The 22,309-nt window shown below is 54.0% G+C and overlaps 1 protein-coding gene across 1 annotated transcript in view; it reads left to right on the top strand.

Annotated features, from left to right (window-relative positions):
* Positions 1-22,309, top strand: part of gbe1b (glucan (1,4-alpha-), branching enzyme 1b) — a 376,893-nt gene that overhangs the window by 301,535 nt on the left and 53,049 nt on the right. The window contains exon 15 of the mRNA XM_042296507.1: positions 11,410-11,527. Within this exon, the coding sequence (XP_042152441.1) occupies positions 11,410-11,527 (118 nt within the window). The remainder of the gene's footprint in view (positions 1-11,409; positions 11,528-22,309) is intronic.

Genomic DNA, 22,309 nt, shown 5'->3' with positions numbered 1-22,309 from the left:
GGGAGCGATGGGGGTGGGTAGGTAGGGGTGATGGGGTGGGTAGGTAGGGGTAAGGAGTGATGGGGGTGGGTAGGAAGTCATGGGTAGGAAGTGATGGGGTGGGTAGGAAGTGATGGGTAGGGGGCGATGGGGGTGGGTAGGGAGCGATGGGTAGGAAGTGATGGGTAGGAAGCGATTGGGGTGTGTAGGAAGCGATGGGTAGGGGGCGATGGGGGTGGGTAGGGAGCGATGGGGGTGTATAGGAAGCGATGGGGGTGTGTAGGGAGCGATGGGGGTGTATAGGAAGTGATGGATAGGGAGCGATGGGGGTGTGTAGGAGTAATGAGCGGTGGGGGTGGGTAGGTAGGGGTAATGAGAAATGGGGGTGGGTTGGGAGCGATGGGGGTGGGTAGGTAGGGGTGATGAGCGATGGGGGGTAGGGGTAATGAGTGATAGGGGTGGGTAGGTAGGGGTAATGAGCGATGGGTGTGGGTAGGTAGGGGTAATGAGTGATAGGGGTGGGTAGGTAGGGGTGATGAGCGATGAGGGGGTAGGTAGGGGTAATGAGTGATAGGGGTGGGTAGGTAGGGGTAATGAGCGATGTGTGTGGGTAGGTAGGGGTAATGAGCGATGGGGGTGGGTAGGTAGGGGTAATGAGCGATGGGGGTGGGTAGGTAGGGGTAATGAGCGATGGGGGTGGGTAGATAGTGGTAAGGAGCGATGGGGGTGGGTAGGTAGGGGTAATGAGTGATGGGGTGGGTAGGTAGGGGTAATGAGCGATGGGGGGGGTGGATAGGTAGGGGTAGGAGCGATGGGGGTGGGTAGGTAGGGGTAGGGAGCGATGGGGGTGGGTAGGTAGGGGTGATGGGGGTGGGTAGGTAGGGGTGGGGAGCGATGGGGGTGGGTAGGGAGCGATGGTGGTGGGTAGGAGGTCATGGGTAGGAGGTGATGGGGGTGTGTAGGAAGCGATGGGGGTGGGTAGGAAGCGATGGGGGTGGGTAGGAAGCGATGGGTGTGGGTAGGAAGCGATGGGGTTGGGTAGGAAGTGATGGGGTGGGTAGGAATCGATGGGTAGGAAGCGATGGGGGTGGGTAGATAGGGGTAGGGAGCGATGGGGGTGGGTAGGGAGGGGTAGGTAGGGGTAATGAGCGATGGGGGTGGGTAGATAGTGGTAGGGAGCGATGGGGGTGGGTAGATAGGGGTAATGAGTGATGGGGGTGGGTAGATAGGGGTCATGAGTGATGGGGGTGGGTAGGTAGGGGTAATGAGCGATGGGGGTGGGTAGGTAGGGGTAATGAGCGATGGGGGTGGGTAGGTAGGGGTTTGAGCGATGGGGGTGGGTAGGTAGGGGTAATGAGCGATGGGGGTGGGTAGGTAGGGGTAGGGAGCGATGGGGGGGTGGGTAGGTAGGGGTAGGGAGCGATGGGGGTGGGTAGGTAGGTGTAATGAGCGATGGGGGTGGGCAGGTAGGGGTAAGGAGCGATGGGGGTGGGCAGGTAGGGTTAAGGAGCGATGGGGGTGGGCAGGTAGGGGTAAGTAGCGATGGGGGTGGGTAGGTGGGGGAAAGAGTGATGGGGGTGGGTAGGTAGGGGTGATGGGGGTGGGTAGGTAGGGGTAAGGAGCGATGGGGGTGGGTAGGTAGGGGTAATGAGCGATGGGGGTGGGTAGGTAGGGGTAATGAGTGATGGGGGTGGGTAGGTAGGGGTAATGAGTGATGGGGGTGGATAGGTAGGGGTAGGGAGCGATGGAGGTGGGTAGGTAGGGGTGATGGGGGTGGGTAGGTAGGGGTAAGGAGCAATGGGGGGGTGGGTAGGGAGCGATGGTGGTGGGTAGGAAGTCATGGGTAGGGAGCGATGGGGTTTTTAGGAAGCGATGGGGGTGTGTAGGAAGCGATGGGGGTGGGTAGGAAGTGATGGGGTGGGTAGGAATCGATGGGTAGGGTGTGATGGGGGTGGGTAGGAATTGATGGGGGTCTGTAGGAAGCGATGGGTAGGAAGTGATTGGTAGGAAGCGATGGGGGGGTGTAGGAAGTGATGGGTTGAAATCGATGGGGGTGGGTAGGAAGTGATGGGGGTGGTAGGAAGCGATGGGGGTGGGTAGGAAGCGATGGGGATGGGTAGGAAGCGATGGGGATGTGTAGGAAGCGATGGGGGTGTGTAGGAAGCGATGGGTAGGAAGTCATGGGGGTGGGTAGGAAGTGAAGGGGTGTGTAGGAAGTGATGGTGGTGGTAGGAAGTGATGGGGATGGGTAGGAGGTGATGGGGTGGGTAGGGAGCGATGGGGGGTGTGTAGGAAGCGATGGGGGTGTGTTGGAAGCGATGGGTGTGTGTAGAAATGATGGGTAGGCAGCGATGGTGGTGGGTAGGAAGCGATGGAGGTGGGTAGGAGGCGATGGGGGTGGGTAGGAATCGATGGGTAGGAAGCGATGGGGGTGGGTAGGATTCGATGGGGGTGTGTAGGGAGCGATGGGGGTGGGTAGGGAGGGGGGGGGGGTGGGTAGGAATCGATGGGGGTGTGTAGGGAGCGATGGGGGTGGGTGGAAACGATGGGGGTGGGTAGGAAGCGATGGGGGTGTGTAGGGGGAGCGATGGGGGTGTATAGGAAGTGATGGGTAGGGAGCGATGGGGGTGGGTAGGGAGGTGATGGGTAGGAAGCGATGAGTAGGAAGCGATGGGGTGGGTAGGTAGGGGATGGGGGTGTATAGGAAGTGATGGGTAGGGAGCGATGGGGGTGTGTAGGAAGTGATGGGTAGGAATCGATAGGGGGGTGTGGGTAGGTGGGGGTAAGGAGTGATGGGGGTGGGTAGGTAGGGGTAAGGGGGTGATGGGGGTGGGTAGGTAGGGGTAATGAGTGATGGGGTGGGTAGGTAGGGGTAATGAGCGATGGGGGGGTGGGTAGGTATGGGGGGTAATGAGCGATGTGGGTGGGTAGGGGTAAGGAGCGATGGGGGTGCTTAGGTAGGGGTAATGAGCGATGGGGGTGCTTAGGTAGGGGTAATGAGCGATGGGGGTGAGGTAGGGGCGATGGGGGTAATGAGTGATGGGGGTGGGTAGGTAGGGGTAATGAGTGATGGGGGTGGGTAGGTAGGGGTAATGAGCGATGGGTGTGGGTAGGTAGGGGTAATGAGCGATGGGGGTGGGTAGGTAGGGGTAAGGAGCGATGGGGGTGGGTAGGTAGGGGTAAGGAGCGATGGGGGTGCTTAGGTAGGGGTAATGAGCGATGGGGGGGGTGGGTAGGCGATGGGGTGGGGGTAATGAGCGATGGGGTGCTTAGGTAGGGGTAATGAGCAATGGGGGTGGGTAGGTAGGGGTAATGAGCGATGGGGGTTGGTAGGGAGCAATGGGGGGGGTTAGGGAGCAATGGGGGTGGGCAGGGAGCGATGGGGGTGGGTAGGGAGCGATGGGGGTGGGTAGGGAGCGATGGGGGTGGGTAGGGAGCGATGGGGGTGGGTAGGGAGCGATGGGGCCAGGTCAATGCTTCAGAATTGACCGTTTTCCTAAATGTTCCCCCTATTCACAAAGCCTGTATTGATTACAATACTTCACAACAATAACACAAACCTCATTCACAGCTGAACTGCAGGCTGTGATAGCAGCCATCTGTAGACAATAACACAAACCTCATTCACAGCTGAACTGCAGGCTGTCATAGCAGCCATCTGTAGACAATAACACAAACCTCATTCACAGCTGAACTGCAGGCTGTGATAGCAGCCATCTGTAGACAATAACACAAACCTCATTCACAGCTGAACTGCAGGCTGTCATAGCAGCCATCTGTAGACAATAACACAAACCTCATTCACAGCTGAACTGCAGGCTGTGATAGCAGCCATCTGTAGACAATAACACAAACCTCATTCACAGCTGAACTGCAGGCTGTGATAGCAGCCATCTGTAGACAATAACACAAACCTCATTGTTGAATGCCTCCTGGAGCTCCACTTACCCCAGACAATGTTGGCCAGGGAACATCAAATTAACTGTCCTCCATTTACAATTCACCATGCGAACACACACACACACACACAGAAGAGGCATAAGGTTATTTAATGTCTTTGGTTGCTGGATTGCAGCCAGATGGTTTGAAATCAGCTTTTAAATGAGCCTTGAATGAATTGCGATGTGTGGATGGTAGGATAACAATGTTCATTATCTAGTCAGTCATTATCTAACTAATCATATACTCCACTGTGGTATCAACTGAATTGAAATCACTAGGATAGGTAATATTCCTGCCGGAGTCTTTGAGTCTGTTGATTCTCATCTTTGCTTTACGTTATGATTCCTGAGAGATTTTATTACTATGTTTTCTTTTGTTTTATTTTTTAGAACCATCCTTAAATATCCACAACAAAAAAGGATGTTTTCAGGATTCTCTAATGTAAGGAGGAAAGGGAGAAGGGAGACGGAGAAGTGGAGAGGGGGAGGAGAGAGGGAGAGGAGGAGAGGGGGAGGGAGAGAGGGTGAGGAGGAAAGGGAGAGGGAGAGGAGGAAAGGGAGAGGAGGAAAGGGAGAGCGGGAGGGTGAGGGAGAGAGGGAGCGGGAGAGGAGGAAAGGGGAGGGGGAGGAGAGAGGGTGAGGGAGAGGGTGAGGAGGAAAGGAGAGGGGGAGAGAGTGAGGGAGAGGGTGAGGGAGCGGGAGAGGAGAAAAGGGGGGGGGGAGGAGAGAGGGTGAGGGAGCGGGAGAGGGGAGGAGAGGGAGAGGAGAAAAGGGGGAGGGGGAGGAGAGAGGGGGAGGGAGCGGGAGAGGGAGAAGAGGAGAGGGAGAGGAGGAGAGGGAGAGGAGAGAGGGTGAGGGAGAGGAGGAAAGGGGGAGGAGAGAGTGTGAGGGAGAGGGAGGGGAAGGGAGAGGGGGAGGAACGAGGGAGAGGGAGAGGGGGAAGGAGAGGGAGCGGGAGGGAGAGGGGAGAGAATATAGGGAGCGGGAGAGGATAGAGGGAGATGTGGGGGAGGGAAGGGAGAGGGGGAGAGGGGAGGGCGAGGGTGAAGGGGAAGGGAGAGGGGGAGGAGAGAGAGGGGGCAGGAGAGGGAGAGGGGGAGGAGATCAAATCAAATCAAATGTATTTATACAGCCCTTCGTACATCAGCTGATATCTCAAAGTGCTGTACAGAAACCCAGCCTAAAACCCCAAACAGCAAGCAATGCAGGTGTAGAAGCACGGTGGCTAGGAAAAACTCCCTAGAAAGGCCAAAACCTAGGAAGAAACCTAGAGAGGAACCAGGCTATGTGGGGTGGCCAGTCCTCTTCTGGCTGTGCCGGGTGGAGATTATAACAGAACATGGCCAAGATGTTCAAATGTTCATATATGACCAGCATGGTCGTATAATAATAAGGCAGAACAGTTGAAACTGGAGCAGCAGCACGGCCAGGTGGACTGGGGACAGCAAGGAGTCATCATGTCAGGTAGTCCTGGGGCATGGTCCTAGGGCTCAGGTCCTCTGAGAGAGAGAGAGAGAGAGAAAGAGAGAATTAGAGAACGCACACTTAGATTCACACAGGACACCGAATAGGACAGGAGAGGTACTCCAGATATAACAAACTGACCCTAGCCCCCCGACACATTAACTACTGAAGCATAAATACTGGAGGCTGAGACAGGAGGGGTCAGGAGACACTGTGGCCCCATCCGAGGACACCCCAGACAGGGCCAAACAGGAAGGATATAACCCCACCCACTTTGCCAAAGCACAGCCCCCACACCACTAGAGGGATATCTTCAACCACCAACTTACCATCCTGAGACAAGGCTGAGTATAGCCCACAAAGAACTCCGCCATGGCACAACCCAAGGGGGCGCCATCCCAGACAGGATGACCACATCAGTGAATCAACCCACTCAGGTGACGCACCCCTTCCAGGGACGGCAAGAGAGAGCCCCAGTAAGCCAGTGACTCAGCCCCTGTAATAGGGTTAGAGGCAGAGAATCCCAGTGGGAAGAGGGGAACCGGCCAGGCAGAGACAGCAAGGGCGGTTCGGTGCTCCAGAGCCTTTCCGTTCACCTTCCCACTCCTGGGCCAGACTACACTCAATCATATGACCCACTGAAGAGATAAGTCTTCAGTAAGGACTTAAAGGTTGAGACCGAGTTTGCGTCTCTGACATGGGTAGGCAGACCGTTCCATAAAAATGGAGCTCTATAGGAGAAAGCCCTGCCTCCAGCTGTTTGCTTAGAAATTCTAGGGACAATTAGGAGGCCTGCGTCTTGTGACCGTAGCGTACGTGTAGGTATGTACGGCAGGACCAAATCAGAGAGATAGGTAGGAGCAAGCCCATGTAATGCTTTGTAGGTTAGCAGTAAAACCTTGAAATCAGCCCTTGCTTTGACAGGAAGCCATTGTAGGGAGGCTAGCACTGGAGTAATATGATCAATTTTTTTTTTTTTCTAGTCAGAATTCGAGCAGCCGTATTTAGTACTAACTGAAGTTTATTTAGTGCTTTATCCGGGTAGCCGGAAAGTAGAGCATTGCAGTAGTCTAACCTAGAAGTGACAAAAGCATGGATTAATTTTTCTGCATCATTTTTGGACAGAAAGTTTCTGATTTTTGCAATGTTACGTAGATGGAAAAAAGCTGTCCTTGAAATGGTCTTGATATGTTCTTCAAAAGAGAGATCAGGGTCCAGAGTAACGCCGAGGTCCTTCACAGTTTTATTTGAGACGACTGTACAACCATTAAGATTAATTGTCAGATTCAACAGAAGATCTCTTTGTTTCTTGGGACCTATAACAAGCATCTCTGTTTTGTCCGAGTTTAAAAGTAGAAAGTTTGCAGCCATCCACTTCCTTATGTCTGAAACATATGCTTCTAGCAAGGGCAATTTTGGGGCTTCACCATGTTTCATTGAAATGTACAGCTGTGTGTCATCCGCATAGCAGTGAAAGTTAACATTATGTTTTCGAATAACATCCCCAAGAGGTAAAATATATAGTGAAAACAATAGTGGTCCCAAAACGGAACCTTGAGGAACACCGAAATTTACAGTTGATTTGTCAGAGGACAAACCATTCACAGAGACAAACTGATATCTTTCCGACAGATAAGATCTAAACCAGGCCAGAACTTGTCCGTGTAGACCAATTTGAGTTTCCAATCTCTCCAAAAGAATGTGGTGATCGATGGTATCAAAAGCAGCACTAAGGTCTAGGAGCACGAGGACAGATGCAGAGCCTCGGTCTGATGCCATTAAAATGTCATTTACCACCTTCACAAGTGCCGTCTCAGTGCTATGATGGGGTCTAAAACCAGACTGAAGCATTTCGTATACATTGTTTGTCTTCAGGAAGGCAGTAAGTTGCTGCGCAACAGCCTTTTCTAAAAATGTTGAGAGGAATGGAAGATTCGATATAGGCCTATAGTTTTTTATATTTTCTGGGTCAAGGTTTGGCTTTTTCAAGAGAGGCTTTATTACTGCCACTTTTAGTGAGTTTGGTACACATCCGGTGGATAGAGAGCCGTTTATTATGTTCAACATAGGAGGGCCAAGCACAGGAAGCAGCTCTTTCAGTAGTTTAGTTGGAATAGGGTCCAGTATGCAGCTTGAAGGTTTAGAGGCCATGAGGGAGAGGAGAGGGGGAGGGAGAGGGGGAGAATATAGGGAGCGGGAGAGGATAGAGGGAGATGTGGGGGAGGAGAGAGGGAGAGGGGGAGGAGATAGGGAGGAGAGAGGGAGGGAGTGGGGGAGGAGGGAGGGAGAGAGGGAGAGAGGGAGTGGGGAGGAGAGAGGGGAATAGGGAGGGGAGGGGTGGAGGAGATAGGGAGTGGGGGAGAGAGAGGGGGATAGGGAGGGAGAGAGGGAGTGAGGGAGGGAGAGAGGGAGTGGGGGAGGAGAGAGGGGAATAGGGAGGGGAGAGGTGGAGGAGATAGGGAGTGGGGGGGAGGAGAGGGGGATAGGGAGGGGGAGGAGATAGCGATCGGGGAGGAAGAGAGGGAGAGAGGGGGAGGAGAGAGGGAGATAGGGAGGGGAGAGGAACAGAGGGAGGAGGGGGAGGGGAGGGAGCGGGAGTGAGAGGGGAGAGAATATAGGGAGCGGGAGAGGATAGAGGGAGATGTGGGGGGGAGAGAGGGTGAGGGGGGGAGGAGACGGGGAGGAGAGGGTGAGGAGATAGGGAGAGGATAGAGGGAGATAGGGAGGGGAGAGGAAGAGAGGGGGAGGAGATAGTGAGGGGGAGGAGATAGTGAGGGAGAGGAGGAGAGGGGGAGGAGATAGTGAGGGGGAGGAAAGGGAGAGGGGGAGAGAGGGTGAGGGAGAGGGGAAGGGAGACGGGGAGGAGCGAGGGTGAGGGAGCGGGAGGAGAGAGGGAGAGGGGAAGGAGAGAGGGAGGAGCGAGGGTGAGGGAGAGGGGAGAGGAGAGGGAGAGGGGAGAGAATATAGGGAGCGGGAGAGGATAGAGGGAGATGTGGGGGGGGAGGAGAGAGGGTGAGGGAGAGGGGGAGGAGAGGGTGAGGAGCGAGGGTGAGAGAGAGGGGGGAGAATATAGGGAGCGGGAGAGGATAGAGGGAGATGTGGGGGAGGGGATAGGGAGCGGGGGAGGGGAGAGGGGGAGGAGGAGCGAGGGTGAGAAAGAGGGGGAAGGGAGAGGGAGCGAGAGGGGGAGGAGAGGGGGAGGAGTGAGCGAGGGGGGGAGGGAGAGGAGAGAGGGGGAGGAGTGAGCGAGAGGGGAAGGGAGAGGAGAGAGAGAGGGCAGGAGAGGGGGAGGGAGAGGGGGAGAATATAGGGAGCGGGGGAGAGGATAGAGGGAGATGGGGAGAGGGGGAGGAGATAGGGAGGGAGAGAGGGGAGGAGATAGGGAGTGGGGGGAGGAGAGAGGGGGATAGGGAGGAGAGAGGGGGATAGGGAGGGGAGAGTGGGAGGAGAGAGGGGGATAGGGTGGGGAGAGGGGGAGGAGATGGAGAGGGGGAGGAGATAGGGATCGGGGGAGGAAGAGAGGGAGATAGGGAGGAGGGGAGAGGGAGAAGATAGAGGGAGATAGGGAGAGGATAGAGGGAGATAGGGAGGGGAGAGAGGGGGAGGAGATAGGGAGGGGAGAGGAGGAAGAGAGGGAGATAGGGAGTGGGGGAGGAGAGAGGGAGATAGGGAGGGGAGAGGAAGAGGGGAGGAGGAGATAGGAAGGAGATAGGGAGAGGATAGAGGGAGATAGGGAGGGGAGAGGAAGAGAGGGAGAGGGGGAGGAGATGGAGAGGGGGAGGAGATGGGGAAGGGAGAGGAAGTGAGGGAGGAAGAGAGGGGGAGGGGAGAGGGAGATGGGGGAGGAGATGGAGAGGAAGTGAGGGAGGAGGAGATGGAGATGGGGAGGGGGAGGAGGAGAGGGAGAGGGGGAGGAGATAGAGAGGGGGAGGAAGAGAGGGGAGAGTAGGAGAGGGAGAGGGGGAGATAGAGAGGGGGAGGGGGAGGAGATAGGGAGAGGGGGGAGGAGTGTGTATGTCTTTCTCAGTAGAAATAATGAAACACTGAGCAGAGCTTCTTTCTTTTTAATCATGGCTATCAAAGCAGACAAGTAGAATGTTCCCCGGCCCTGGGGCAGAACCAGGAAGTGTTTGAGGATCTGACTCCAACTGACTCCTTCCTCAGACTGGCCTATGGGGAGATGAGGTGATTTTCACCTAGCCAATTAGGATCCAGTTTGCATGTGTGTTCCTTCCTGCCTAGCTCCTGGTTGTTTGTTACCTAGGATTGTGTCCCAAATGGCACTCTATTCCCAAGATAGCACACTACTTTTGACCAGAGTTGGGGAAAGTATAAGGAATTAGGGTGTCATTTTGGACTCAGATCTACTGTCCTGTCTATTGAGGTGCTCAGAGAGACAAAGGTAAACAAAACACCACAGAGAGAGAAGAGCCTCCCAGGTCCAATTCATCTATTCTCTCTCTCTCTCTCTCCTCTCTCTCTCTCTCTCTCTCTCTCTCTCTCTCTCTCTCTCTCTCTCTCTCTCTCTCTCTCTCTCTCTTCTCTCTCTCTCTCTCTCTTTATCTCTCTCTCTCTCTCTTTATCCCCATTCCTCTCCTCTCCTTCTCTCCTTGTCATGTAGCTACCACAGGCCAATATCGTTATATACCCACAGCGTATAGGAATATATTAAATATTTACATTTGACATGCATATCTCGTCATATTTGGACCATACATATGATATATTTCACTGACACCCTGTTAACTATAGTACCTTGTTGGTTGTATTGGCAGGCACAAGGCTCTCACATGCATAGAGAATATAATGCCCAGTGGGCCAAGCCATCAATCTACCCTAGATTTGTCCTGAATGAAACCCTATTCCAAGTCTTTATAGTGCACTATTTTTTAACCGGGGCACATAGGGCTGTAGTCAAAAGGAGTGCGCACTATGTAGGGAATAGGGTTCCATTCTGTACAGACTTTGACTGATTACAAGTTCAGGAGAACAAGAGGGATCGTACAAATAAAAGTGTAGAACCAAATCCCCCCCCAATAGCCTGCTCACGTACTTCTCTCCTCTGTTTCTTTCCCTACACGAGTCAAAGGAAATTACTTTATTTAATATTTCATTGAGTCAGTGTAGCAAAGACACAGAGATTTGTTTTGTTTTGTTTGTTTGATGAAATACATTATTTATGTAATAAATTAATCTGTTGAGCTGCACGGTTCAGACACTTTCCTATTGGACTGTGTGTTAATGTGGGCCAGTGTTGTCAGTCACACAGCATAACAGGGAGGTGTGTAGGTGGAGGAAGGTTTCCCTTATGTTCCTCCCTTCCTGTCTCTTCCTCATCACCCTTATGTTCCTCCCTTCCTGTCTCTTCCTCATCGCCCTTATGTTCCTCCTTTCCTGTCTCTTCCTCATCGCCCTTATGTTCCTCCTTTCCCATCTCTTCCTCATCACCCTTATGTTCCTCCTTTCCTGTCTCTTCCTCATCGCCCTTGTGTTCCTCCTTTCCTGTCTCTTCCTCATCGCCCTTATGTTCCTCCTTTCCCGTCTCTTCCTCATCACCCTTCTTATGTTCCTCCTTTCTTGTGTTCCTCCCTTCCTGTCTCTTCCTCATCGCCCTTATGTTCCTCCCTTCCTGTCTCTTCCTCATCGCCCTTATGTTCCTCCTTTCCCATCTCTTCCTCATCACCCTTATGTTCCTCCCTTCCTGTCTCTTCCTCATCGCCCTTATGTTCCTCCTTTCCTGTCTCTTCCTCATCACCCTTCTTATGTTCCATTCCCTTCCTGTCTCTTCCTCATCGCCCTTATGTTCCATTCCTTCCTGTCTCTTCCTCATCGCCCTTATGTTCCTCCTTTCCTGTCTCTTCCTCATCACCCTTCTTATGTTCCTCCCTTCCTGTCTCTTCCTCATCACCCTTCTTATGTTCCTCCTTTCCTGTCTCTTCCTCATCGCCCTTCTTATGTTCCTTCTATCTCCATCTTTTTCCATTTCTCTTTATGCCAGTGTTCCTTAACCTTTGACCCCACACAGATACACCATCAAGCTGGACAGTGATGAGGTGCAGTACGGAGGCCATGGCAGACTGGACCACAACACAGAGTTTTTTACTGAACCACAGCCCTTCAACGAGAGAGAGAACTCTATGCTGGTACGTAACACCTCTGAGAGAGAGAGAGAGAACTCTATGCTGGTACGTAACACCTCTGAGAGAGAGAGAGAACTCTATGCTGGTACGTAACACCTCTGAGAGAGAGAGAACTCTATGCTGGTACGTAACACCTCTGAGAGAGAGAGAGAGAACTATGCTGGTACGTAACACCTCTGAGAGAGAGAACTCTATGCTGGTACGTAACACCTCTGAGAGAGAGAGAGAACTATGCTGGTACGTAACACCTCTGAGAGAGAGAGAACTCTATGCTGGTACGTAACACCTCTGAGAGAGAGAACTCTATGCTGGTACGTAACACCTCTGAGAGAGAGAGAACTCTATGCTGGTACGTAACACCTCTGAGAGAGAGAGAGAACTATGCTGGTACGTAACACCTCTGAGAGAGAGAGAACTCTATGCTGGTACGTAACACCTCTGAGAGAGAGAACTCTATGCTGGTACGTAACACCTCTGAGAGAGAGAACTCTATGCTGGTAAGTAACACCTCTGAGAGAGAGAACTCTATGCTGGTACGTAACACCTCTGAGAGAGAGAACTCTATGCTGGTACGTAACACCTCTGAGAGAGAGAGAGAACTCTATGCTGTTACGTAACACCTCTGAGAGAGAGAGAGAACTCTATGCTGTTACGTAACACCTCTGAGAGAGAGAGAACTCTATGCTGGTACGTAACACCTCTGAGAGAGAGAACTCTATGCTGGTACGTAACACCTCCATCATGACATTGTCTTATTTGGTTTGTGTGATTTTGAAGACAGTATAGGTAGACACTAGTTTGTGTCTCCCAGATCTATTCTCCCAGCTCTACTCTCCCAGCTCTAGTCTGTGTCCCAGCTCTAGTCTCCCAGCTCTAGTCTGTGTCCCAGCTCTAGTCTCCCAGCTCTACTCTCCCAGCTCTAGTCTGTGTCCCAGCTCTAGTCTCCCAGCTCTTCTCTCCCAGCTCTAGTCTCCCAGCTCTAGTCTCCCAGCTCTAGTCTCCCAGCTCTAGTCTCCCAGCTCTAGTCTGTGTCTCCCAGCTCTAGTCTCCCAGCTCTAGTCTCCCAGCTCTAGTCTGTGTCTCCCAGCTCTAGTCTCCCAACTCTAGTCTGTGTCTCCCAGCTCTAGTCTACCAGCTCTAGTCTCCCAGCTCCAGCTCTAGTCTCCCAGCTCTAGTCTGTGTCTCCCAGCTCTAGTCTGTGTCTCCCAGCTCTAGTCTGTGTCTCCCAGCTCTAGTCTGTGTCTCCCAGCTCTAGTCTGTGTCTCCCAGCTCTAGTCTGTGTCTCCCAGCTCTAGTCTGTGTCTCCCAACTCTAGTCTGCGTCTCCCAGCTCTAGTCTCCCAGCTCTAGTCTGCTCCTCCAGCTGTTGTCTCACAGCTCTAGTCTATTTCTCCCAGCTCTAGTCTGTCTCCCAGCTCTAGTCTATGTCTCCCAGCTCTAGTCTGCATCTCCCAGCTCTAGTCTGTGTCTCCCAGCTCTAGTCTGTCTCCCAGCTCCAGTCTGTGTCTCTGTGTCTCCCAGCTCCAGTCTCCCAGCTCAGTCTGTGTCTCCCCTAGTCTGTCTCCCAGCTCTAGTCTGTGTCTCCCAGCTCTAGTCTGTGTCTCCCAGCTCTAGTCTGTGTCTCCCAGCTCTAGTCTGTGTCTCCCAGCTCCAGTCTGTGTCTCCCAGCTCCAGTCTGTGTCTCCCAGCTCTAGTCTGTGTCTCCCAGCTCTAGTCTGTGTCTCCCAGCTCTAGTCTGTGTCTCCCAGCTCTAGTCTGTCTCCCAGCTCTAGTCTCCCAGCTCTAGTCTGTCTCCCAGCTCTAGTCTGTCTGTGTCTCCCAGCTCTAGTCTGTGTCTCCCAGCTCTAGTCTGTCTCCCAGCTCTAGTCTGCGTCTCCCAGCTCTAGTCTGCGTCTCCCAGCTCTAGTCTGTGTCTCCCAGCTCTAGTCTGTGTCTCCCAGCTCTAGTCTGTGTCTCCCAGCTCAGTCTGTGTCTCCCAACTCTAGTCTGCGTCTCCCAGCTCTAGTTTCCCAGCTCTAGTCTTCCAGCTCTAGTCGTCTCCCAGCTCTAGTCTGCATCCTCCAGCTGTTGTCTCACAGCTCTAGTCTATTTCTCCCAGCTCTAGTCTATTTCTCCCAGCTCTAGTCTATGTCTCCCAGCTCTAGTCTATGTCTCCCAGCTCTAGTCTGCATCTCCCAGCTCTAGTCTCCCAGCTCTAGTCTCCCAACACTAGTCTCCCAACACTAGTCTCCCAACACTAGTCTCCCAGCTCTAGTCTCCCACCTCTAGTCTCCCACCTCTAGTCTCCCAGCTCTAGTCTCAGCTCAGCTCTAGTCTCGCAGCTCTAGTCTCCCAGCTGTAGTCTGTGTCTCCCAGGTCTAGTCTCCCACCTCTAGTCTCCCACCTCTAGTCTCCCAGCTCTAGTCTGCATCTTCCAGCTCTAGTCTCCCAGCTCCAGTCTCCCAGCTTTAGTCTCCCAGCTCTAGTCTCCCAGCTCTAGTCTGCGTCTCCCAGCTCTAGTCTGTCTCCCAGCTCTAGTCTCCCAACTCTATTCTGTGTCTCCCAGCTCTAGTCTCCCAGCTCTAGTCTCCCAGCTCTAGTCTGTGTCTCCCAGCTCTAGTCTGTCTCTCCCAGCTCTAGTCTCCCAGCTCTAGTCTGTGTCTCCCAGCTCTAGTCTGTGTCTCCCAGCTCTAGTCTCCCATCTCTAGTCTGTGTCTCCCAGCTCTAGTCTCCCAGCTCTAGTCTCCCAACTCTAGTCTGTCTGCTCTAGTCTCCCAGCTCTAGTCTCCCAGCTCTAGTCTGTGTCTCCCAGCTCTAGTCTCCCAGCTCTAGTTTCTCCCAGCTCTAGTCTCCCAACTCTAGTCTGTGTCTCCCAGCTCTAGTCTCGCAGCTCTAGTCTCCCAGCTCTAGTCTGTCTCTCCCAGCTCTAGTCTAGTCTCCCAGCTCTAGTCTGTGTCTCCCAGCTCTTGTCTCCCAGCTCTAGTCTCCCAGCTCTAGTTTGTGTCTCCCAGCTCTAGTCTCCCAACTCTAGTCTGTGTCTCCCAGCTCTAGTCTCCCAGCTCTAGTCTGTGTCTCCCAGCTCTAGTCTAGTCTCCCAGCTCTAGTCTGTGTCTCCCAGCTCTAGTCTCCCAGCTCTAGTCTGTGTCTCCCAGCTCTAGTCTCTGTCTCCAGCTCTAGTCTAGTCTCCCAGCTCTAGTCTGTGTCTCCCAGCTCTAGTCTCCCAGCTCTAGTCTGTGTCTCCCAGCTCTAGTCTGTGTCTCCCAGCTCTAGTCTCCCAGCTCTAGTCTCCCAGCTTTAGTCTCCCAGCTCTAGTCTCCCAGCTCTAGTCTGTGTCTCCCAGCTCTAGTCTCCCAACTCTAGTCTGTGTCTCCCAGCTCTAGTCTCCCAGCTCTAGTGTCCCAGCTCTAGTCTCGGTCTCCCAGCTCTAGTCTCCCAGCTCTAGTCTGTGTCTCCCAGCTCTAGTCTCCCAGCTCTAGTCTCCCAGCTCTAGTCTGTCTCCCAGCTCTAGTCTCCCAGCTCTAGTCTGTGTCTCCCAGCTCTAGTCTCCCAGCTCTAGTCTGTCTCCCAGCTCTAGTCTAGTCTCCCAGCTCTAGTCTGTGTCTCCCAGCTCTAGTCTCCCAGCTCTAGTCTGTGTCTCCCAGCTCTAGTCTCCCAGCTCTAGTCTGTGTCTCCCAGCTCTAGTCTCCCAGCTCTAGTCTGTGTCTCCCAGCTGTCTCCCAGCTCTAGTCTCCCAGCTCTAGTCTGTGTCTCCCAGCTCTAGTCTCCCAACTCTAGTCTGTGTCTCCCAGCTCTAGTCTCCCAGCTCTAGTCTGTGTCTCCCAGCTCCCTAGGTCTCCCAGCTCTAGTCTGTGTCTCCCAGCTCTAGTCTCCCAGCTCTAGTCTCCCAGCTCTAGTCTGTGTCTCCCAGCTCTAGTCTCCCAGCTCTAGTCTGTGTCTCCCAGCTCTAGTCTCCCAGCTCTAGTCTCCCAGCTCTAGTCTGTGTCTCCCAGCTCTAGTCTCCCAGCTCTAGTCTCCCAGCTCTAGTCTCCCAGCTCTAGTCTCCCAGCTCTAGTCTGTGTCTCCCAGCTCTAGTCTCCCAACTCTAGTCTCCCCAGCTCTAGTCTGTCTCCCAGTCTCCCAGCTCTAGTCTCCCAGCTCTAGTCTCCCAGCTCTAGTCTCCCAGCTCTAGTCTGTGTCTCCCAGCTCTAGTGTCCCAGCTCTAGTCTCCCAGCTCTAGTCTCCCAGCTCTAGTCTGTGTCTCCCAGCTCTAGTCTCCCAGCTCTAGTCTCTCCCAGCTCTAGTCTGTGTCTCCCAGCTCTAGTGTCCCAGCTCCCTAGTCTCCCAGCTCTAGTCTCCCAGCTCTAGTCTGTGTCTCCCAGCTCTAGTCTCCCAACTCTAGTCTGTGTCTCCCAGCTCTAGTCTAGTCTCCCAGCTCTAGTCTCCCAGCTCTAGTCTCCCCCAGCTCTAGTCTGTGTCTCCCAGCTCTAGTCTCCCAGCTCTAGTCTGTGTCTCCCAGCTCTAGTCTCCCAGCTCTAGTCTGTGTCTCCCAGCTCTAGTCTCCCAGCTCTAGTCTCCCAGCTCTAGTCTGTGTCTCCCAGCTCTAGTCTCCCAGCTCTAGTCTGTGTCTCCCAGCTCTAGTCTGCTCTAGTCTCCCAGCTCTAGTCTGTGTCTCCCAGCTCTAGTCTCCCAGCTCTAGTCTGTAGTCTCCCAGCTCTAGTCTGCTCTGTCTCCCAACTCTAGTCTCCCAGCTCTAGTCTGTGTCTCCCAGCTCTAGTCTCCCAGCTCTAGTCTCTAGCAGCTCTAGTCTCCCAGCTCTAGTCTGTGTCTCCCAGCTCTAGTGTCCCAGCTCTAGTCTCCCAGCTCTAGTCTCCCAGCTCTAGTCTGTGTCTCCCAGCTCTAGTCTCCCAACTCTAGTCTCCCAGCTCTAGTCTGTGTCTCCCAGCTCTAGTGTCCCAGCTCTAGTGTCCCAGCTCTAGTCTCCCAGCTCTAGTCTCCCAGCTCTAGTGTCCCAGCTCTAGTCTCCCAGCTCTAGTCTCCCAGCTCTAGTCTCCCAGCTCTAGTCTCCCAACTCTAGTCTGTGTCTCCCAGCTCTAGTCTCCCAGCTCTAGTCTCCCAGCTCTAGTCTAGTCTGTCTCCCAGCTCTAGTCTCCCAGCTCTAGTCTGTGTCTCCCAGCTCTAGTCTCCCAGCTCTAGTCTATCTCCCAGCTCTAGTCTAGTCTCCCAGCTCTAGTCTCTCCCAGTCTAGTCTCCCAGCTCTAGTCTGTGTCTCCCAGCTCTAGTCTGTGTCTCCCAGCTCTAGTCTGTGTCTCCCAGCTCTAGTCTGTGTCTCCCAGCTCTAGTCTGTGTCTCCCAGCTCTAGTCTGTGTCTCCCAGCTCTAGTCTATGTCTCCCAGCTCTAGTCTATGTCTCCCAGCTCTAGTCTCTGTCTCCCAGCTCTAGTCTAGTCTGTCTCCCAGCTCTCCAGTCTGTGTCTCCCAGCTCCAGTCTGTGTCTCCCAGCTCTAGTCTGTGTCTCCCAGCTCTAGTCTGTGTCTCCCAGCTCTAGTCTGTGTCCCAGCTCTCCCAGCTCTAGTCTGTCTCCCAGCTCTAGTCTCCCAGCTCTAGTCTGTCTCCCAGCTCTAGTCTGTGTCTCCCAGCTCTAGTCTGTGTCTCCCAGCTCTAGTCTGTCTCCCAGCTCTAGTCTCGTCTCCCAGCTCTAGTCTGCTCGTCTCCCAGCTCTAGTCTGTGTCTCCCAGCTCTAGTCTGTGTCTCCCAGCTCTAGTCTGTGTCTCCCAGCTCTAGTCTGTGTCTCCCAACTCTAGTCTGCGTCTCCCAGCTCTAGTTTCCCAGCTCTAGTCTTCCAGCTCTAGTCTGCGTCTCCCAGCTCTAGTCTGCATCCTCCAGCTGTTGTCTCACAGCTCTAGTCTATTTCTCCCAGCTCTAGTCTATTTCTCCCAGCTCTAGTCTATGTCTCCCAGCTCTAGTCTATGTCTCCCAGCTCTAGTCTGCATCTCCCAGCTCTAGTCTCCCAGCTCTAGTCTCCCAACACTAGTCTCCCAACACTAGTCTCCCAACACTAGTCTCCCACCTCTAGTCTCCCACCTCTAGTCTCCCACCTCTAGTCTCCCAGCTCTAGTCTCGCAGCTCTAGTCTCGCAGCTCTAGTCTCAGCAGCTCTAGTCTCCCAGCTCTAGTCTCCCACCTCTAGTCTCCCAGGTCTAGTCTCCCAGCTCTAGTCTGCATCTTCCAGCTCTAGTCTCCCAGCTCCAGTCTCCCAGCTTTAGTCTCCCAGCTTTAGTCTCCCAGCTCTAGTCTCCCAGCTCTAGTCTGCGTCTCCCAGCTCTAGTCTGTCTCCCAGCTCTAGTCTCCCAACTCTATTCTGTGTCTCCCAGCTCTAGTCTCCCAGCTCTAGTCTCCCAGCTCTAGTCTGTGTCTCCCAGCTCTAGTCTGTCTCCCAGCTCTAGTCTCCCAGCTCTAGTCTGTGTCTCCCAGCTCTAGTCTGTGTCTCCCAGCTCTAGTCTCCCATCTCTAGTCTGTGTCTCCCAGCTCTAGTCTCCCAGCTCTAGTCTCCCAACTCTAGTCTGTGTCTCCCAGCTCTAGTCTCCCAGCTCTAGTCTGTGTCTCCCAGCTCTAGTCTCCCAGCTCTAGTTTCTCCCAGCTCTAGTCTCCCAACTCTAGTCTGTGTCTCCCAGCTCTAGTCTCGCAGCTCTAGTCTCCCAACTCTAGTCTGTCTCTCCCAGCTCTAGTCTAGTCTCCCAGCTCTAGTCTGTGTCTCCCAGCTCTTGTCTCCCAGCTCTTGTCTCCCAGCTCTAGTCTCCCAGCTCTAGTTTGTGTCTCCCAGCTCTAGTCTCCCAACTCTAGTCTGTGTCTCCCAGCTCTAGTCTCCCAGCTCTAGTCTGTGTCTCCCAGCTCTAGTCTAGTCTCCCAGCTCTAGTCTGTGTCTCCCAGCTCTAGTCTCCCAGCTCTAGTCTGTGTCTCCCAGCTCTAGTCTGTGTCTCTCAGCTCTAGTCTAGTCTCCCAGCTCTAGTCTGTGTCTCCCAGCTCTAGTCTCCCAGCTCTAGTCTGTGTCTCCCAGCTCTAGTCTGTGTCTCCCAGCTCTAGTCTCCCAGCTCTAGTCTCCCAGCTTTAGTCTCCCAGCTCTAGTCTCCCAGCTCTAGTCTGCGTCTCCCAGCTCTAGTCTCCCAACTCTAGTCTGTGTCTCCCAGCTCTAGTCTCCCAGCTCTAGTGTCCCAGCTCTAGTCTCGGTCTCCCAGCTCTAGTCTCCCAGCTCTAGTCTGTGTCTCCCAGCTCTAGTCTCCCAGCTCTAGTCTCCCAACTCTAGTCTGTGTCTCCCAGCTCTAGTCTCCCAGCTCTAGTCTGTGTCTCCCAGCTCTAGTCTCCCAGCTCTAGTCTGTCTCCCAGCTCTAGTCTAGTCTCCCAGCTCTAGTCTGTGTCTCCCAGCTCTAGTCTCCCAGCTCTAGTCTGTGTCTCCCAGCTCTAGTCTCCCAGCTCTAGTCTGTGTCTCCCAGCTCTAGTCTCCCAACTCTAGTCTGTGTCTCCCAGCTGTAGTCTAGTCTCCCAGCTCTAGTCTGTGTCTCCCAGCTCTAGTCTCCCAACTCTAGTCTGTGTCTCCCAGCTCTAGTCTCCCAGTCTCCCAACTCTAGTCTGTGTCTCCCAGCTCTAGGCTCCCAGCTCTAGTCTGTGTCTCCCAGCTCTAGTCTCCCAGCTCTAGTCTCCCAGCTCTAGTCTGTGTCTCCCAGCTCTAGTCTCCCAGCTCTAGTCTGTGTCTCCCAGCTCTAGTCTCCCAGCTCTAGTCTCCCAGCTCTAGTCTGTGTCTCCCAGCTCTAGTCTCCCAGCTCTAGTCTCCCAGCTCTAGTCTCCCAGCTCTAGTCTCCCAGCTCTAGTCTGTGTCTCCCAGCTCTAGTCTCCCAACTCTAGTCTCCCAGCTCTAGTCTGTGTCTCCCAGCTCTAGTCTCCCAGCTCTAGTCTCTCTAGTCTGTGTCTCCCAGCTCTAGTCTCCCAGCTCTAGTCTGTGTCTCCCAGCTCTAGTCTCCCAGCTCTAGTCTCCCAGCTCTAGTCTCCCAGCTCTAGTCTGTGTCTCCCAGCTCTAGTCTCCCAGCTCTAGTCTCCCAGCTCTAGTCTCCCAGCTCTAGTCTCCCAGCTCTAGTGCTCTGTCCCAGCTCTAGTCTCCCAGCTCTAGCTCTAGTCTCCCAGCTCTAGTCTCTCTCCAGCTCTAGTCTCCCAGTCTCCCCCTAGTCTGTGTCTCCCAGCTCTAGTCTCCCAGCTCTAGTCTCCCAGCTCTAGTCTCCCAGCTCTAGTCTGTGTCTCCCAGCTCTAGTCTCCCAGCTCTAGTCTGTGTCTCCCAGCTCTAGTCTCCCAGCTCTAGTCTGTCTCCCAGCTCTAGCTCTAGTCTCCCAGCTCTAGTCTGTGTCTCCCAGCTCTAGTCTCCCAGCTCTAGTCTGTGTCTCCCAGCTCTAGTCTCCCAGCTCTGTCTCCCAGCTCTAGTCTCTGTGTCTCCCAGCTCTAGTCTGTGTCTCCCAGCTCTAGTCTGTGTCTCCCAGCTCTAGTCTGTGTCTCCCAGCTCTAGTCTCCCAGCTCTAGTCTGTGTCTCCCAGCTAGTCTGTCTCCCAGCTCTAGTCTCCCAGCTCTAGTCTCCCAGCTCTAGTCTCCCAGCTCTAGTCTGTGTCTCCCAGCTCTAGTCTAGTCTCCCAGCTCTAGTCTCCCAGCTCTAGTCTCCCAGCTCTAGTCTCCCAGCTCTAGTCTCCCAGCTCTAGTCTCCCAGCTCTAGTCTGTGTCTCCCAGCTCTAGTCTCCCAGCTCTAGTCTGTGTCTCCCAGCTCTAGTCTCCCAGCTCTAGTCTGTGTCTCCCAGCTCTAGTCTCCCAGCTCTAGTCTGTGTCTCCCAGCTCTAGTCTCCCAGCTCTAGTCTGTGTCTCCCAGCTCTAGTCTCCCAGCTCTAGTCTGTGTCTCCCAGCTCTAGTCTCCCAGCTCTAGTCTGTGTCTCCCAGCTCTAGTCTCCCAGCTCTAGTCTGTGTCTCCCAGCTCTAGTCTGTGTCTCCCAGCTCTAGTCTCCCAGCTCTAGTCTGCTCTAGTCTCCCAGCTCTAGTCTCCCAGCTCTAGTCTCCCAGCTCTAGTCTCCCAGCTCTAGTCCAGCTCTAGTCTGTGTCTCCCAGCTCTAGTCTCCCAGCTCTAGTCTCCCAGCTCTAGTCTCCCAGCTCTAGTCTGTGTCTCCCAGCTCTAGTGTCCCAGCTCTAGTCTCCCAGCTCTAGTCTCCCAGCTCTAGTCTGTGTCTCCCAGCTCTAGTCTCCCAACTCTAGTCTCCCAGCTCTAGTCTGTGTCTCCCAGCTCTAGTCTCCCAGCTCTAGTCTCCCAGCTCTAGTCTCCCAACTCTAGTCTGTGTCTCCCAGCTCTAGTCTCCCAGCTCTAGTCTCCCAACTCTAGTCTGTCTCCCAGCTCTAGTCTCCCAGCTCTAGTCTCAGCTCTAGTCTCCCAACTCTAGTCTGTGTCTCCCAGCTCTAGTCTCCCAGCTCTAGTCTGTGTCTCCCAGCTCTAGTCTCCCAGCTCTAGTCTATCTCCCAGCTCTAGTCTAGCTCTCCCAGCTCTAGTCTCCCAGCTCTAGTCTGTGTCTCCCAGCTCTAGTCTGTGTCTCCCAGCTCTAGTCTGTGTCTCCCAGCTCTAGTCTCCCAGCTCTAGTCTGTGTCTCCCAGCTCTAGTCTCCCAGCTCTAGTCTGTGTCTCCCAGCTCTAGTCTAGTCTCCCAGCTCTAGTCTCCCAGCTCTAGTCTGTCTCCCAGCTATAGTCTCCCAGCTCTAGTCTAGTCTGTGTCTCCCAGCTCTAGTCTCCCAACTCTAGTCTGTGTCTCCCAGCTCAGCTCCCTAGGCTCCCAGCTCTAGTCTGTGTCTCCCAGTTCTAGTCTCCCAGCTCTAGTCTCCCAGCTCTAGTCTGTGTCTCCCAGCTCTAGTCTCCCAGCTCTAGTCTCCCAGCTCTAGTCTGTGTCTCCCAGCTCTAGTCTAGTCTGCACCTGCATTGCCGTGCTTCTACACCTGCATTGCTTGCTGTTTGGGGTTTTAGGCTGGGTTTCTGTACAGCACTTTGAGATATCAGCTGATGTACGAAGGGCTATATAAATAAATTTGATTTGATTTGATTTAGTCTCCCAGCTCTAGTCTGTGTCTCCCAGCTCTAGGCTCCCAGCTCTAGTCTGTGTCTCCCAGCTCTAGGCTCCCAGCTCTAGTCTGTGTCTCCCAGCTCTAGTGTCCCAGCTCTAGTCTCCCAGCTCTAGTCTCCCAGCTCTAGTCTCCCAGCTCTAGTCTGTGTCTCCCAGCTCTAGTTTCCCAACTCTAGTCTCCCAGCTCTAGTCTGTGTCTCCCAGCTCTAGTCTCCCAGCTCTAGTCTCCCAGCTCTAGTCTCCCAGCTCTAGTGTCCCAGCTCTAGTCTGTGTCTCCCAGCTCTAGTCTCCCAACTCTAGTCTCCCAGCTCTAGTCTGTGTCTCCCAGCTCTAGTCTGTGTCTCCCAGCTCTAGTCTCCCAACTCTAGTCTCCCAGCTCTAGTCTCCCAGCTCTAGTCTCCCAGCTCTAGTCTGTGTCTCCCAGCTCTAGTCTCCCAGCTCTAGTCTCCCAGCTCTAGTCTCCCAGCTCTAGTCTCCCAGCTCTAGTCTCCCAGCTCTAGTCTGTGTCTCCCAGCTCTAGTTTCCCAACTCTAGTCTCCCAGCTCTAGTCTGTGTCTCCCAGCTCTAGTCTCCCAGCTCCCTTCTCCCAGCTCTAGTCTCCCAGCTCTAGTCTCCCAGCTCTAGTCTCCCAGCTCTAGTCTCCCAGCTCTAGTCTGTGTCTCCCAGCTCTAGTCTCCCAGCTCTAGTCTCCCAGCTCTAGTCTCCCA

This window comes from Oncorhynchus tshawytscha, linkage group LG13, assembly GCF_018296145.1.
Source record: "Oncorhynchus tshawytscha isolate Ot180627B linkage group LG13, Otsh_v2.0, whole genome shotgun sequence".
NCBI classification, from domain to species: domain Eukaryota; kingdom Metazoa; phylum Chordata; class Actinopteri; order Salmoniformes; family Salmonidae; genus Oncorhynchus; species Oncorhynchus tshawytscha.
This window is presented reverse-complemented; position numbering and strand designations above follow the sequence as displayed.